This window comes from Xyrauchen texanus, chromosome 8 (assembly GCF_025860055.1).
Source record: "Xyrauchen texanus isolate HMW12.3.18 chromosome 8, RBS_HiC_50CHRs, whole genome shotgun sequence".
Classification (NCBI taxonomy): domain Eukaryota; kingdom Metazoa; phylum Chordata; class Actinopteri; order Cypriniformes; family Catostomidae; genus Xyrauchen; species Xyrauchen texanus.
The window spans coordinates 21632974-21649865 of NC_068283.1; the positions used below are offsets into that span (position 1 = coordinate 21632974).

The following is a 16892-nucleotide window of genomic DNA, read 5'->3' on the forward strand; positions in this document are numbered from 1 at the left end:
TGTAATGCTGGGAAATGTAGTACATATGTTGCTGGATGACGACGAAATGCACGTGAGCAGTGTCGACCATAGAATTACATTTCCACATTATTGATGAACCGATTGTTCGCTGGCCTTTTTAAAACTACAAAATAACTAATTTCCGCTCAAAGACTCTAAATATTAAATGTATTAAATAATAAAACTACTAAATAAACAGTATTTGATGCCAAACACAACAGCTACTTGAAATAATTGTATAAACCTGTTTACCATCCATGACTAGAAAGTGTTTCCTCAAATGACATACTTCAGGAAAGAAAACTGAAAAAAGTGACATGACTCCTTTGCTTCAGAAAACATTTTTTAATTGTCATTTTACATCATTGCTCATTGTAAAATAAAATTATTGTAATTATAAAACCAACTATTCTACTCTTTTTGACACACTATTTCAAGTCAGTACTCCTCTCCCCTAAACAAAAACCCAGTAATTTATTGCACCAGTTAAGATAGAATAAATCTGAAAAAGGGTGAGCAGATTTACAGTTACATTATTCAGTAAGGAAGCACAGTTCTGAAAAGAGCACTTCATGCCTGAAATAAAATATGGACGGGTGTGATCTACAGTAGCTGTATTGTCATTTCTTTCATGGATGGAGTTTTAACACAATATTCATATGCTTAAAAGCACAGAACAACATAATTTCCGAGTAGCAATGAGTTTTGTGTTAAAACAATTAACGTTAGTGTAAACCACAAATATTAATCTTGGTACATCATATTTAGCCTTCATAAACATAAACATTTTTTTTTAACAATTACTCAACAAACACATCTGAAACATTCTTCACAGTGAGAGCAGTATAATCATCATTTCACTATTGGTAAAGCCAGAAGTGCTGGATGGATCTGTGTGATTTGAAATCCTCACACTTCAAGGGAATTACGGTAAGTTTAGACAAATGTTACTCTTGTCTCTAAATAGTCTAATGTCCTCAAATAGAATCATTTGTAGAATACATAAATATTCAGTTGTTCTGATTAAAGTGTGACATTCTGTACATAAAAAGTGCAATAAGGCTATAATTTTTCTTATTAGAAACAGTCGTGTGAGTCTTCAAGCATGAGAACTTTCCTTCTACAAGTCTCTGCATATACATCAAGCTAACATAAGAGCAGCTTATGACAAACAAGACATTTTGACATCATGATGGGAGGGCCACAATAGCCCTTAAGTTGTGTAAATAAAGTGTGCCTAAACGAGTCAGAAAAACCTGTCAGACAGGCCTATAAATAAGATCCGGGAAAGTGTCCATAACCGAAATTTGAAGTACAATAAAGTCACCGATTATGCAAAGAGATACTTGCAGTGCACATAAACAATTGTGAGCTGACCCCAACATTAAAATATAAAAATATGATTAATCAAAATATTAAAATGAGCAATTGCTTATCTTCTCACTAAGAACTGGGCATGTGAGATTTGGATGTGTATTTAGATAGTATTTTAATGAAATTCCAGTGTTTTGTAATTTGCATTTAAAGCTGCTTCATTTCTTAAAGGGACAGTTCACACAAAAATACAATTTCTCTCCTTATTTGCTCACCCTAATATTGTTCCAAACACCTATGAATTTCTATCTCAGTCAATGATGAAAGAATTTTCATTTTGGGTGAACTACCCCTTTTTCAAGAGTGGCTTGCTCAAGGCATCAGGGTCATGGTTGCAGGTTCCTCTGTAATACAGAGCTCAACTGCATGGGCACCCATTTAGGAGTCTTATCTAAGAGTGTCTGCACTCTCTGTTTCTTGGCCCTCTGGTACACGCTGGTCTGATGAGATTGCTTCCTCATCTGCATGTGAAGAATGCTCCTGAGGGACCTCAGCCACGTCTTCCTCAGCAGACTGAATGGGTGCTGCTTCCCTGAATGATTCTTCAAACTGGCCAACAGAGCTGGTCTCCCTGATAGAATCAGAGCCTGCTCCATGGCGCCTGAAGAGTTTTTGGCCTGTGGATCACACAGTATGAGAAACCTGAGTTTTAAGAGTTATTTTACCATCACTGAATGTTTTTTTCCATAACTGAGATTAATGTTTTGTGTTGATATCGTTACAATCATTGTAATCTAGTGTAATTAGGGCCACACTGATCTTGTAACAAGATGAAATGTTACCTGGTAACCGTTTAGTGCTGGACTTGGAGGAATCAGGGGAGGCGTCTTTGCTCATCTGGGCTTTAACAGAGTACACAGGTTCAGTGCTGTCCAGAGAACCTTTGGAGAAAATATAGATACTATGAAATAACTGACAAGATAAAACGGAAGTTACCTTCTCTAGAACTCATATTTGTGCTTCTCCCCTTCACATTTTGTGAATCTGTACCTTCAGCCAGGTTGAAAGTCCTGCCTTTGACAGAAGCCTGCACCGGAGAGAACCAGTTTAGCACAGAGCCCACCAGTGGGATCTGTCGAAGCACACCCTGTCAAATAAATAAAAATAAAAAAATACAAATGACCATCATGTTTTAAAATTATTTCATTTTTATGCAGAAAAGGAAGAAAAAAGTGAAAATGCTTCTATTTTGCATTTTTCTAATTTAATAAAAATAATAAAAATAATTTACAAATGATAATAACAGTGGAGTAAGGATTAGTTCACCCCAAAATAAAAAATCTATCATTTTTTACTCACCCTGATGCCATCCCAGATGTGTATGACTTTCTTTCTTCTGCAGAACATAAATTAAGATTTGTAGAAGAATATTTCAGCTCTGTAGGTACATACAATGAAAGTCCACAACTCTAAAGATCCAAAAGGCAACAAAAATGTAATCAATATGACTCCAGTGGTTTAATCCATGTCTTCAGAAGCGATATAATTGGTGTGGGTGAGAAATAGTAAATATTTAAGCCCTTTTTTACTATAAATTTCCACATTCTTCTTTTGTTTTTTTGGCAAAATTTTTTTTATAGTAAAATGTACTTAAATATGTATCTGTTTCTCACCCAAACGTATCATATCGCCTCTCAGATATGGATTAAACCACTGGATAATTATGATTTATTTTATGCTGTCTTTGTGCTTTTTGGAGCTTCAATGTTCTGGCCACCATTGTATGGACCAACTGAGCTAAAATATTGTTCTACAAATCTTCATTTGTGTTCTGCTGAAGAAAGTAAGTCAAACAGATATGGGATGGCATGAGTGTGAGTAAACAATTAGAGAATTTTCATTTTTGGGTCAACTATCCCATTAACTTCAGAATTTCTTTGATTTTGGTACATCCCCTATATGCTTTAATGACAGTATGCAGCACTCAAGCTGGCATGAACTAATGTAAATGTTATCCAGCATGATTTGAGAATGTCCTAAAGAGTATATTGTGTGCTTCAATGGAAGCGATTAATCTGACTTTCTGTACCAAAAAGTTAACATGGCCAATGCCATTAATTTGATTTGAAAAATAAAATAATTCATATAAAGCAGAATTTCAAATATTTCTTATTCACATTACGTCATACATTTACATTTGTAAAAATCCAGACACTTTATTTATTTACAGGTTTAAATTAGTTTTAAAAGATTTTCCATGTGGTCTCAGACATTTACACAAATCCACTCACCTCCTCCATAAGCTTCTCTTCATTGTCTTTCTGAAGCTGCTGCTCAGCTTCCTGAATGCCTTTTCTTACTACTTCAGTCATGTTCTCAAATAACTAGCCACAAACATAAACAGGTGCATTATTTATCAGATTCTCTGCATCTGCTTCAGTTATTAAAAGACCGAAGAGCTTCATCAGTGCATACCTTTCCACTTTCCTCAATGTCTTTCCCAACAGACAATATGGTTTCCACTAACTCTGCCACATCTAAGTCCTCTGTTGCCATTCCAATAAATATGCAATTTTTCTCTTCACAAAACTCAGGGCCTGCATAAAAGACAAGAGTCTTGAGGTCAGAGTGTTGATAGGAATTAAAGCAATGGTGTAACTGAATGTAACATTCATCAAATGGACCATAAGTCACTTACCAACTGAGAAGCTAAGGTCTGTATCCAGCTCCTTCAGTTTCTTAAGCAGGTCGCTGTTGATCCTCTCCACTCTCTGTTGTCTCTTATCTTCAGAAAGATCTGTGCTTCTGGGCTCATACCTGATTCAAAAAGAAAAAAAAAAAAGATTCTGGATGGGACGGTGAAAACCTGCAGCCGGAGTCTTTCCTCTCATATTGGAGTTGCTGTTTCCTGTAGCATAACTGGTAATTATGCTGCGTTCATGCAGTGTTGAAATGACTGTAGCTACGAGATGCGAACTCAGAGTTGGACACAGACGTAAATGGTTTTTACTAGTCGTAAACTTGTAATTATAGTAATTCCGATATGGTGTGAATGCAGCATCAATACGTCTTTGAGCTCAGAACTGACTTTACCTCACACCTCCCAGACCAGGCCAGCTCAGATCCTCAATGTAAGAGAGGGAAGCCTGTTGAAGCACCTCATCTTTGAAGTACAGTCTGAAGCGCAGGGTGCAGCTCAGCACTGGAATCATCATTCCCAGCTTCTCCACCAGTGAAGCCACATCATTCTCCTGAGTGCCAAGTGCTACACACAGCACAGTAATTGTTGAGAGCATTTTCAAAGGAAACTATGGGGAGGGGTTGCAATGAAATGGTGACTGAGACACACATTCAGCCTATTTCCATTTGTGTTCTCAGAAGAAGGAAATCATATGGGTCATAATCATTTGTTTTCCAGCTGTTCAGACTGCAAGCAACTAAATGGATTTGAGTCAGATACGTCAAATTCGATTTTTCCTGTCTTTCTAAAATATGTTTTTTTTTAAAGGTGCACTCAGATATATTTTCTTCTTTAAAAAAAGTTTAACACCTAAAAGACATGAATTGTAATTTTGCAATATATGAAGGAAATCATGAGCACTCGCATCATAAATAATCAGTAACCTTATAAAAGCTGTTTTATTCTAAATGGAGAGGTTCCGCACATGGGAGATGACCACTAATTAAATACTTCACTTAATCTCAGTAACCATCCTGTTATTTGACACTTTCACTCATTAAAGTAATCATGGCTGACTGTGAATACCAAATGTCTAGAATGGCATCTGAAACTGAAAACTATTTATTTAAATTGATGCTGCATCCAAGCCACTAGGTGTCAGTGTAAGTGCATTTGTAACATTTAGTTTGTCATCTTGGACTTACACTGAAACCTAGGGGCCTGGATGTAGCATCATTCAAACAATAGTTTTCAGTTACAATGTAAACATTCACTATTCACAGTCAGTCACGATTAATTTAATCCACAAGTAAAAGTGTCCAATAACAGTTACTGATATTTAAAAGCACCTATTATATTTTTTAAACATGCCTAATTTTGTTTTAAAGGTCTCAAAACAATAGATTTACGTGCATCCAAGGTCAAAATATACTTTAATTTGGTCATAATTTAAATTGCAGCATTAACTTTTTTCCCCAGTGTCAAAAACGACTCGTTCAATGATCCGTTCTAAAGCATTCACTCTAAACTCCTACGATTGGTCAGATGTCCCAGTCTGTTGTGATTGGTCTACCACTTACAGCGTGTGTTGGAAAGGAAATGCCCACAACCATATCGGAGTTTCAGCTCTGTCTGAAACTAATTCAGTTTTACCTTACCAATTTGATCCAGAGTCCGATACTGATACATCGGAAGATCAACCCGAACCACCATCGCAAGCACGACGAGAAAAGGACATTTCTTTATAGGTAGTTTGACAATAATGTGAGCTAGCCGGTTAGCAGAGGCTTAAACTCTGTTTAAACTCAAACACTTTGTTCTAGCAGATTAGATATTTAATTATTTCCCAAAAGTCTTACCTGTAGCAGTCATGAGGGGGTTGAAACAAACACATGTGCCCTCATCTTCCAGCTCAACCACATTCACACCACTGATGGGCACCTGCTGTGCCAACTGCTCACCCAACTGGCAAATCACATGAAAAGCAATGAGACCATTCTTTTGAAAGAAAAGCATCTAAGAATCAGGTCATTCTGACATCCCATTTGACATACTCGCACCTCAGCCTATTTCTATAGGACTTGAATAATACAGTGTTTGTTAATGAGTGAAGCATTTACCCATCTGTTAAGAGCATCGAGGAACTCTCTTTCCCTTGCAAAATATTCCAATGTTGAGCCGCCACTTGACGCTGAAATAAAAATTAAGAAGGTTGTATTTGATATGTGCTATTTGTCTGTCATATGATATTATGAACATGCAGCATTGATAAAATTATAGTCTTAAAGGAGTCATATAATATTTTCCCCCTGAGATCAGCTAATAAGGTTAGAAAAGTGTTTTGTTGCTATGTGTTTATGACTTATGTAAACACCCTCTTTGGAGGTGAAATGTGTAACAGTTTTGCTGCGCTTGCACACAGGCTGCAGGTTTGCTGTCGGGTATAATACAATTTAGACAGGTTCATCCTTCAATAACAGTCTCTGCAAAATCTGCATAACATAGTTGGACTAAAACATTCCGGGACATGTGTGTAGCTTATCATTATCCTTCTGCCGGTCTTTAGAAATAATAGTATCTATCCTACTTTCTCTGTATTGCCTCACTGTGACTGCGTGGGCCAAGTTTCCAAATAGGCATTGTTGTTGTGTAAATGTGGGCAGTCACGTGTTCAATAATATTGATCTATCTGACATCAGAAAGATGGGAAATTTCAGAATGAGCCATTTTTTACAGCTTAGTTTTGCTAGTCATTTTCACTAGGGAGGAAGTTTTGAAATGTTAAAACTATAGTGCGTTTTCAAAGTGCACTGAACAATTCTCTGAAGATCCAAGAAAGATTGACGTTCTAATTATTGTTACAATATAAAAAAAAACTCACGAGCACTGGTCTCTTGTGAAAACCTGAAAACGACCACTGGAGAATTCAGTTCATCCTCCACCTACAAACAGAGATACACAGAGGGTAGAGACAGGGTCTAATAAAACCTCTGACACTTCTGAACATAAGACACTTCAGAGGTATTAATGTCATGCCGTGAGCACTGCCATGTTATTGTGAAAACTGTTTTAGTATTTGAATGTTTTGATCCAATGTCATGAGAGGTTTTTGCCTGCTAGCTTCTAGTTTGAGGTCAATCGGAACAATGTGGCTCATGACCTATGGTCATGCATTTGTGCTGGAATGCCTATATGATGCTGGAACCTTTGTTATAACTACGAACAGTTTTTGGACATACAACCCTTTCAGTGACAAGAGTATTCTACCTTAATGATCAGTGGATATTTCCATGACTCAAAACTATGAACAAAAGTTTAACCATTAAAGACATACATCAAGGCAGCAAAACCTTAAAATATAAGTTAAATTAATAAGAGTTATTAATAAGTAACTCTTTACTGCCTCAATTTACCAAACAAAAATGTGAATTCTCTCATCGTTTACTCACCCTCAAGTCGTTCCAAACCTGCAGGGCTTTTTCCATTGGAACACAAAAGTTTCAATTTCAAAGCTGCTCTTTTCCATAAAATGAAAGTGAATGGTGACTACAACTGTTGAGCAAGATTATCAGTAAATAATGACTGAAATTTCAGCTTTTATCTCACACAAAGTGATCACATGGCTTTAAAAGGCTTGGAATTAAGCATAAAAATCATATGGACATGCTTTAATGGTGCTTAATTTTTTACATTTTGGAGCTTGACAGCCCTTGGACCATAGGGCTGGGCAAAATATCGAATACACCCAATATAATCGTGATGACTTTGCTGACAAATTAAAATGAAGCAATATAGTGAATATTATGATGATTTTTAATGTGCTTTTATTCGGCTATGAAGTTTCATAAGGAGCGCATCAGTAAACTAATCTCACGATCTTTCAGGCCTGCACAATTACGGTTCCAAAATTAGTGGAGTCATTTTTACACACCTTGTTAATTTATAAAACAAATTTCAGTAAAAATATATGAAGGTAAATAATGATTTTATTAAGCTTGTATATGATATATTAAATATAAATAAAAGTGCATATCAATGAAAATGTTTAAATCCATTCTCCCTTCAACTGTGGGGAAAGTTGCCTTTATTATTTTTAAATAGATTTTTATTCAAAGCCTTTAAACTATTGAGCCTACTTGCTACAGTGGCTGTTTGGATAAAATGATGGTTCCTCAGATGAAAAAAAATCAACAACTTTTGAGCCATTTCAGAGCAAACACATAATTAGCAAGATATATATTGAATATTGTCACTAGGCTAAAAAATATTGAGATATGAATTGTAGCCATACTGCCCAGCCCTACTGGTTCCCATCTGCTTTCAGTGTATAGAATAGTGGAGCTCTTTGGAGTTAAACTTCTCCTTTGGTATTCAATGGATGAAAAAATGTCAAATGGCTTTTGAGCAACATGAGGGTGAAGGGAACTTCATTGTGGTTCCTGTTTCATAGCTGATTTATGACTAACTTTACAGTAAAAAGTCAACTTTTATGTGTTAGTGTTATTATTACAAACAGGAACATCCCCCTTATTTTGCTCCATCGCAAAGGCCATATTATAGATAATTCTGATTTTCTATAATATAGAATTCCCATGCTATAGATTCCCATCATCTCTTCATAGTGAGTTCCAGCATTGATGCACAACAAGTGATCAAGCTTTGAAAGGTGACATTTTCTAAATGTTTTGCACATGCCTGTAGCACTGGAAGGCCTTTAATGGACTAAAAGCCTTGAAGCATCAGCACTCATGGGTGGACATGGTGAGGAAGGGAGTGAACAGTGGAGAAACGGAGTGAGTGACTGGGAGGGAGCGTAGGAGTGGAGTGGGATCAAGCAGGCAGAGGACTGGTCCCACCTACAATAGAGAGTATAAGAGAGCCCAGCACGTCCCGCAGCGAGCCCCCGGAGATGGGAGGGACCCGGGAATGAGACACCACATCCTGAAACCAAGGCACCCACGCTCACTACCACACTATGTATAAGAGCTACACACATTGCTGACGGCACAAACCACACCGCCAACATATACAAATGATGAACATCACTGCTCTTTACCATGTGCAAAGCCTCGAGAAGAGACACTTCACTGTCAAGGACATCCTAATGGTGGTGACACAGAACACAAGTGTTTGCTTATAAGATTTTAGCCTATATTTTATGACTGAAAGGAAAAAGTGATCTCTCTGTAAACTTTCCTTTGTTTTTTTATTTCTAAATTGGAAATGATTTCACTGAATTGAAATATTCAGAATAATAAAATGTTTTATGGCTGGTTTAAGGATATCTCTAATAAAATGTGAATAATGAGCAGCAAAATAATTATCTGGAAAAGGATAATGCATTAATAAATAGTTTTATATATTTTATATTTCATAAATTTGGTTCCTATTTTTATTTAAAATGTGAATAATTCAGGTTTTCCCCAATGATTAAACTTGACATGACACAACCCTTATGTGGGGCAAGTTGTGCCCTTGACCATTTAAAAAATATATATATATATTTTTTTTTTTAAATGTTTTTTTGTTTCTATGGCTATATGATATAGATAGTTTATTGTAATTTCAAAGGATAGTATTTACTTAGAAGATTGTAGCCAATATTGTCTAAATGATAGGACGAATGAAAGAGCAGGCCAGTGATACATGGAAAGGAACGAAATATTTAGAATCATATAGAACAAAAATATTTACAAATTTGTCAGTAATCTAATCAATATTATCCTAAATGTTTCAGCTGAAATATGTTTTGTGATTTTTTTTTTGTTGTTGTAAATGGCAAAAAAGCCTGCCAGGACTGTTGATTTCACAAAAATTTTAAAGCCCATGGTGCAGGTTTTTTTTTTTTTTTGGCAATTTTCTAGTTGGTAATAAACATTTAAACAGTTATCCATTGTATTTGATGTTGTAGGGTACTACAAAAAAGAAATATAATACGGAAAAGTAGGTGATATGTTAGCTTTTAGCTGCAGCTTAGCGATTATTCTTATTTCTCCCACAATGCATTCCATGACGTCACATGAGGTACTCGCTGACTGTTGGACGACAGAAGAAAGCCCGCGGCCCGCCTTACAATTGAGGGAGAGTGAGACGAGGAGTAGCTAACTAGTGAAAGAGTGACAGTGACAGATTTGTAGATAGATAGATAGATAGATAGAATAGCATAGATAGAATAGCATAGATAGAATAGCATAGATAGAATAGCATAGATAGTGAGAGATAGCATAGCATAACAGATAGCTTAGAGATAGATAAAGAGTAGATCATAAATAACGTTAGTCAAAATGGTTTATTACTGTGTTTGTGGCGGGTGCAAGAACACCAGCAAAACTGGACATAGGGTCCATTCCTTCCCCAAGGACAAAGGGATCTTCCGAAGCTGGGTGCAGTTTGTGAAGATTAGGCTGGCAGATTTTTCAGCTAGCTCTGTCACCGCCTACTCGAGAATATGCAGCGCGCATTTCAAAGAGGAGGATTACCACTCAGGGGATGCTAAGATGGTCTCACTTGGATTAAAGAGTGAGAGGAGTGCTAAATTACTTCCTACCGCCGTGCAGTCTGTGAGCATAAACCTCTCTGCTTGCCCCGTCCGAGGTCGAGAGACACCGTCTGCATAGCGAGAAATTGCCACGGTAAGCATCATGCTAACGTTAATGTTTACAAGCTGCGTGTTAGCTAGCTCTGTGTGTATTTTGTATACCGTGTTCCCTTTGACACAGCCTCCACTAACTTACAAGCACGATCACTCTGACATTAGAAGAGCATATTTCGTGATTCACGAATAAAAATTAGAATAATAACAAAATTGCCCTGAAGTAAAAGTCCATATCATCATGAAAGCTTTATGGCTGTGCCATAGGTTATTGTTTCCACTGGGAAACTAACGTTAGTTGTAGCACATACGTCCCATTTTATTGATGGACTGGGAATATTTACTTATCTTCTTGGAATTTCAAAGATGATAAGTAAATAATTCTCAGTACTTCCAAGTTGAAAATAAATGATTAAATGTTTCCATGTACTCCTGCAATGTGCTTGTACCATGGGCTTTAATAAGGGATGGAGCAGACCATGAAATGAGGACAGAGGAAATATAGAAGTTTCCAAAGTAGTGAAAATTAAGGGTTTGAGAGACCAAAATCTTTACTATTCACATACTAATTTGGGATTGTGGTGTAACTCTACAAGGCTCTTTCCCAACCTACAGCTGAATGGATTAAGACAAGTTCACCTACCGAGGTCTTTATTGAAGCCAGTGTCTTTAAGTGCTCCAAAAGTTGTTGACTCTACAGAGAAATAGATCAACGTCCAATGAGGTCAGGGAAATTTCTTGTATTGTTTAAAGTACTTTACGTATGCAACAGTGCATCGGATTATCTAAATGAAGTTGGTATGGTACTCACTAGCTGTGCGGCATGCTTAATCCTCTCTACAATCCCATCGTGCCCAAGGAACTGCAGGGACAGCCAGAGTGGCAAAGCCAGCAGCTTCTCTACTGGTTGGCTGGACGTCAGACCAACCGCAAGGGACTGCCCCCAGAGTACAAAAAGCATGATGATATTTGGATCACAGCACATTGTATGCTTTAAAGGTACATTTAGTAATTTTTCCCTTATTAAAAACGTTTTCCTTCTAAAGAAATAAACAGTAATTTTAAAACATATATACAAAATCATGAGCACTCACATGAGAAAGACTCATGGAGAGGGTCCCCTCATAGGGGCTGCCATGTTATGATCACCTGACCAGCCGAATACTACTCACTAATGCCATTTCTCAACGTGCATTCTTATTTGTTCTTCATTCTTGTGAACTCGTTCGACGTCATCATCCACTGCCAAAGTTCAATTCCAATACTTAAGAACGCAAGTACCAAAAATACATAAAATTATCCAGATGTGTTCTTGATCAGGCCGAATATCGAGGAGTCCAAGAAGACAAACACATAAATCACTGAGTGCACCTCTAACATAAGTCATCCTCTTGGATTATAGGTGAATTCAGTAATTTGTTGTTCAGTCATCTGCCATGTTGCAATGGCCTATATGGTAGTCGTCTTGGATTTATACTGACACCTAGTGGCATGGATGCTGCATCGATGCTTTATAAAAATTGGCTCTTCACAGTCAGTCGTGATTTAATCATTCTGCAAGTGAAATTGTCCAATAACCTGAGATAAAATTAGTACTAGGCTGGTCATGTGATCTCAAAATAGCAGCCCCATGAGACAACCAGCACCATGTGAAATAAATCAGCTTTTATTAGGCTCCTGATATGACTGGAATCTTCAGTCATATCTTTGTTTCTTGATGTTGTTTATTTACAGTGTGTCGATAAGCACAAAGTTATACTGGTCAGTATATCTCTTCACTGACCAGAGCTGGATCCTCATGTCTGTAGAGAGTGACAGCAGGCACTGCTGGCAGACCCAACCATGGGCCTGGGGTTAAAGTCATACTGTCACACTTGGTAGCCGCCTTGAGAGGCAGAGAGAGAAAGAGAAAAATTTGGGCTGTCAAAATAAGAGCACTTTCCCAACCACAGGAAACAAACATTGGCCTATATGCATGCAAAAAACAAAACAAAAAAACACACAAACATACCGTGACAGTGGAGGGGACCTGACCAAGAGCAAGTGTTGCCAAATTCACCCTGAGAGGGTGGCAAAGACAGTCAAAAACTACAACAACTATTACCAAACATGACAGCCCAGGCTGTAATCTATAGCATAAAGTCTTTCATTATTTAAAAAAGTAAATTAGATATTAAAAAGGGACCAACTGATACCAACCCCTCGACATGGAGCCACATGTTGTACTGAACGCAGAGCTCTTTAAGACGACTGAGTTTGTCTGTGTGACCTGCACCTGGCGTTCCTGAGAGCAGAGTTACTTTTTAAGGATTGCTTAAAAAATTGACCATTAAAAATTGCTTGCTAAAACTAATATGTCCAATAACAAACTGACCAGCATTCGCGATCAACAACAGCGGAACCTTCCCTGAGTCCTGATCATCTTTTATCAGCCTGTCAAGCAATGCAACATCCTATGGAAAGACAATCCATAATCTTCATAATCCAGAAACATTTGTCAAACAAAGGGATTTATTTGTAATGTATATCATTATCTAACTTTTTCAAATATATATATATATATATACACACACATTATGACAGAATTTTATTAATTTAATTTTTACAGAAATATTCCTTTAAAGTAAAAAAAAAAAAAAAAACAAATACAAAAGTTCCTTCCATTATTTACTAAAAAATTAATTCTTACCATTTGGTGCAAGGAACCAAACATTGTGTTACAGGGTACAATACAAAGACTTGACAGAGGCAGTCCCAGCTGAAAAATAAACACAAATAAATGATGCCTAATCAAAGCAAACAGTACTAACTTTGGTATTATAATGTAAAAATGTGAACCATTTCAGATCTGTAGATTTAGAGGTGACATTGTACCTGGCAACAGAGATGTTGTCCCAGGCCAGCTCTGCATGCAGCACTTTGGTAAACAACAGGCTGTTTAGAGATGAGAACAGTAAAGCCCTCGGTAGCATAGTCCTCATAATGAGTATGAATGACCAGACGGCACACCTTCAGCAGCCCCTCGCAGTCATCTTCGTGGTAATAAGCTGAGCCATTTTCATATCTATTAAATGTAATTGATTAAAACATAATTTAAACCATGCTTGATACAAATGAAAAGCAATACTGCTTTTGTTTAATCTTGTGCGCCATATCTGTGATACATGATGATGGGAGTACACTGGTGAAATCAGTTCAGCATTAAATCTTTCATTATTGTAAAAAAACAAACAAAAAAAAACTATATTTTGCCTCCTATGCTTTTCCAAAAAAAGACACTGCCAATACAATTTGCTGAGGTGAACTAATGGTGAAGCATCTTAGCAATGCTGCAAAACAAATCTGTATAAATAGCTTTATGCCACTGTTTGTATGCTTAGGAAAAGAAAATCCCACTAAAACAGAGTTTACACAAAGAACTCAGCATACTTGAAAAGCCTGCAGAGCCAGAGAGTGGTCTCTGACAGGATGCGTGTGGTCAGCTTTCTCAGTCTTTCTCGATCCAGGACAGAAATATATGCAGCCAGACTGTGTCCCAACAGAGCCATGTGTCCCTGCGCTCTGACATAATGCATCCTGCTGAAGAGCCAAACATTGTTTAATGGCACCACTCAGATAAGGAGTTACACATGTTCTCACTGCAATACAATAATGCTGTGACCTACCGATGACCCTGCATGTCATCATTTTCATGCATCAGGTTCTGGACTAGCTGGAGTATGCTCACAACATCCTGTCCACTGCAGGAAGAAATAGGGGGGAAAAACGCTATTTAAAAAAGGGTTTTGACATTGAGAAATGATTGCATAACATGCATTGGTTTTGAATGTAAATTGTACTTTACAACTTAGATGCAATGTAAATCAGTCTCACATACTCTCCTTTCAAGGATCCTGGAATATCTTTCCAACTCAGCTTTCTTCTTGCTTTGACCTGTTCTGTCTCCCTGCATTCACACAATATTACAAACATTACACCTGAAACCTTAAAAGGAATAGTTCACACAAAAATGTTTATTCTTTCATAATTTACTCCCCCTCATGCCATCCCAGATGTGTATGACTTTCTTCTGCTGAACACAAACAAAGATTTTTAGAAGAATATCTCAACTCTGTAGGTCCATACAACAAAAGTGAATCGTGAACAGAACTTTGAAGCTCCAAAAAGCACATAAAGGCATCTTAAAAATAATCCATAAGACTCCAGTGGTTAAATCCATATCGTCAGAAGAGATCCAATCTGTTTTGGGTGAGAACAAACTAAAATATAACTTCTTTTTCACTATAAATCTCAACATCAGCAGTCTCCATAGCAATTATAATTTCAAGCTCAATTACACTTCCTATAGTGCCATCTAGCGCTCCGTGCATGCCTCAAGCACTAGGAAGTGTTATCGAGCTTGAAATCAGGAATGTGCCTAGAAAATGCAATGGCATAATATACAGTATTAATTAATATTATATTTTACATATATAAATAATATATTTTGGTCTGTTCTCAACCAAAATCAACTGGATCACTTCAGAAGATATGGATTAAACCACTGGAGTTTTATGGATTATTTTTAAGATGCCTTTATGTGATTTATGGAACTTCAAACATTCACTTGCATTGTGAGGACCTACAGAGCTGAAATTTGCTTCTAGAAATCTTCATTTGTGTTCTGCAGAGGAAAGAAAGTCATACACATCTGGAATGGTATGAGGGTGAGTAAATCATGACATCATTTTCACTTATGGGTGAACTATCACTTTAAATTAATTATGTTTTTAGAGGCCTATTTTAGTTTTTAACATTTCTTGAAGAGGGTTTGAAAGTAAACATCTAATTGCAAAAATAATAACGGTGAATCTCACAAATTCTCGCTTTCCAAAATCTTCATGGCATCAGAGAGATGGTTCCCCATCTCTACAAGTGTAGGGTCCATCATCTGCAAATACAGAACATGATGCACTAAAAATTATTACAGCTGTCATTGCTCACCAATGGCATTTTATTGAAATCTAGGAGAACTTGCAAACTTGATGACAATGGCTGGTCATGATAGTAGATCTATAAAACATTTCCTGTCAAATAAAATTATTCCTCAAGCTTTAACAAAACTCATCAATTTACACCAGTAGGTCAATTTCACTGCCTGCATGAGAGATTAAGGGACATTTAGTCTCTGCCCTTTAATGAAAATAGGGCATAATGTTACACAAATCAAACAATAGATAAAATATATAACACAAGTGAAAATGCTTTATATTTGCATGTATATTTATAATTGCAAAAGTATCTCAAATAAGTGCCTAATGCCTTCCTGAATATCATTCATGCCATCTCATCTGTTCTCACTCGTTCTATCGATTCCTGATATTCAGAATACAGGGTGTGTATTACACTGTCGGATGACAATGCTCACTTAATTATAATACAAAGTAACATCGTTTATCTCATCTTTTGGCACAACCACCTTTTCCAGACCAGGAAAGATTACTAGTGTCATTCCTGGTCCTCGTGCACGTCACGCTCCAACACAACGTTTGAATTTTCAGCACCACTCATTCTATCATTATTATTCGTCATAGTAACCGTGGGCCACGAGAACACAAACATTGCCGATTACCACAAATGGAACCCTTATTTTTAGCAGTACTTTCACTTTGAAATCACTGGGCACTAACAGCAAAAGCTTTGTTTTTACGGCTTCTATTAAATCCGGTTGTGTTCCGCATAATCATCATTATCGTCATCACCATCACCATCACCTCCACCTCCACCTCCACCTCCACCTCCTCTATGACAGCCTGGCATTGACAGAGTAGAATGGGCTTCCTTCACTTTAATCAAATGAGCGAGTCATTCAGGAAATTATATGCTATACATTACATTACCTTCACGTGCGGCTTCTCCGTGCAGTGTTGAAAGCCCAGTCGCAGGGACTCTCCGCGTCCCTATTTGTTATAGCAGGCTTTATATTTTAAGAAAACAAATCCAAGAAGCACAAAAATCCTGCTCACGTATCCTTGCTCAATATTTGTATAGCCAATTGAATGGTGTGACTTCCTGGTGACTCTCCACGCTGGCAGCGCTGACGTAGACTAAACAGACGCCCCTTTACAGGGATAGTTTACTCCAAAGCCAGAGATCTTCCACACTTTAAAGCCAATTTTTTTCTTACCATAATGGAGAGCGTAACGATCAACTAGCTTGTTACGACAGTATGCCACAGTTTGCGGATATTATTCAAATTAATGGAGAGACGTAAACTGACAACTACCTGTCGCAAAGTTGTCCCTGTCTTCTCTTATAAAACAACAA

General features: G+C 37.1%; 1 protein-coding gene across 4 annotated transcripts; it reads right to left on the reverse strand.

Moving 5' to 3' along the window:
- Positions 1 to 336: 336 nt before the first annotated feature.
- On the reverse strand, positions 337 to 16687 carry LOC127647256 (pyridoxal-dependent decarboxylase domain-containing protein 1-like). 4 transcript variants are annotated; one of them, XM_052131396.1, is made up of 24 exons: positions 16466 to 16687; positions 15443 to 15516; positions 14464 to 14532; positions 14252 to 14326; positions 14016 to 14162; positions 13461 to 13650; positions 13276 to 13344; positions 12961 to 13039; positions 12786 to 12870; positions 12598 to 12646; positions 12370 to 12471; positions 11398 to 11523; positions 11230 to 11280; positions 8855 to 8935; positions 6876 to 6936; positions 6115 to 6185; positions 5854 to 5959; positions 4408 to 4579; positions 4013 to 4131; positions 3790 to 3911; positions 3606 to 3698; positions 2365 to 2461; positions 2157 to 2255; positions 337 to 1991 (listed from the first exon to the last, which is right to left on the reverse strand). In XM_052131396.1, exons 2-24 carry the CDS (start codon positions 15514 to 15516, stop codon positions 1762 to 1764), a joined length of 2367 nt encoding a protein of 788 aa, XP_051987356.1. In that variant the 5' UTR covers positions 16466 to 16687; the 3' UTR covers positions 337 to 1761. The 4 variants fall into 4 exon arrangements, with proteins under 4 accessions (XP_051987356.1, XP_051987355.1, XP_051987359.1 ...); XM_052131395.1 differs by having other exon boundaries at positions 14016 to 14165; positions 16466 to 16685; XM_052131399.1 differs by lacking the exon at positions 8855 to 8935 and having other exon boundaries at positions 16466 to 16684.
- Positions 16688 to 16892: the final 205 nt, after the last annotated feature.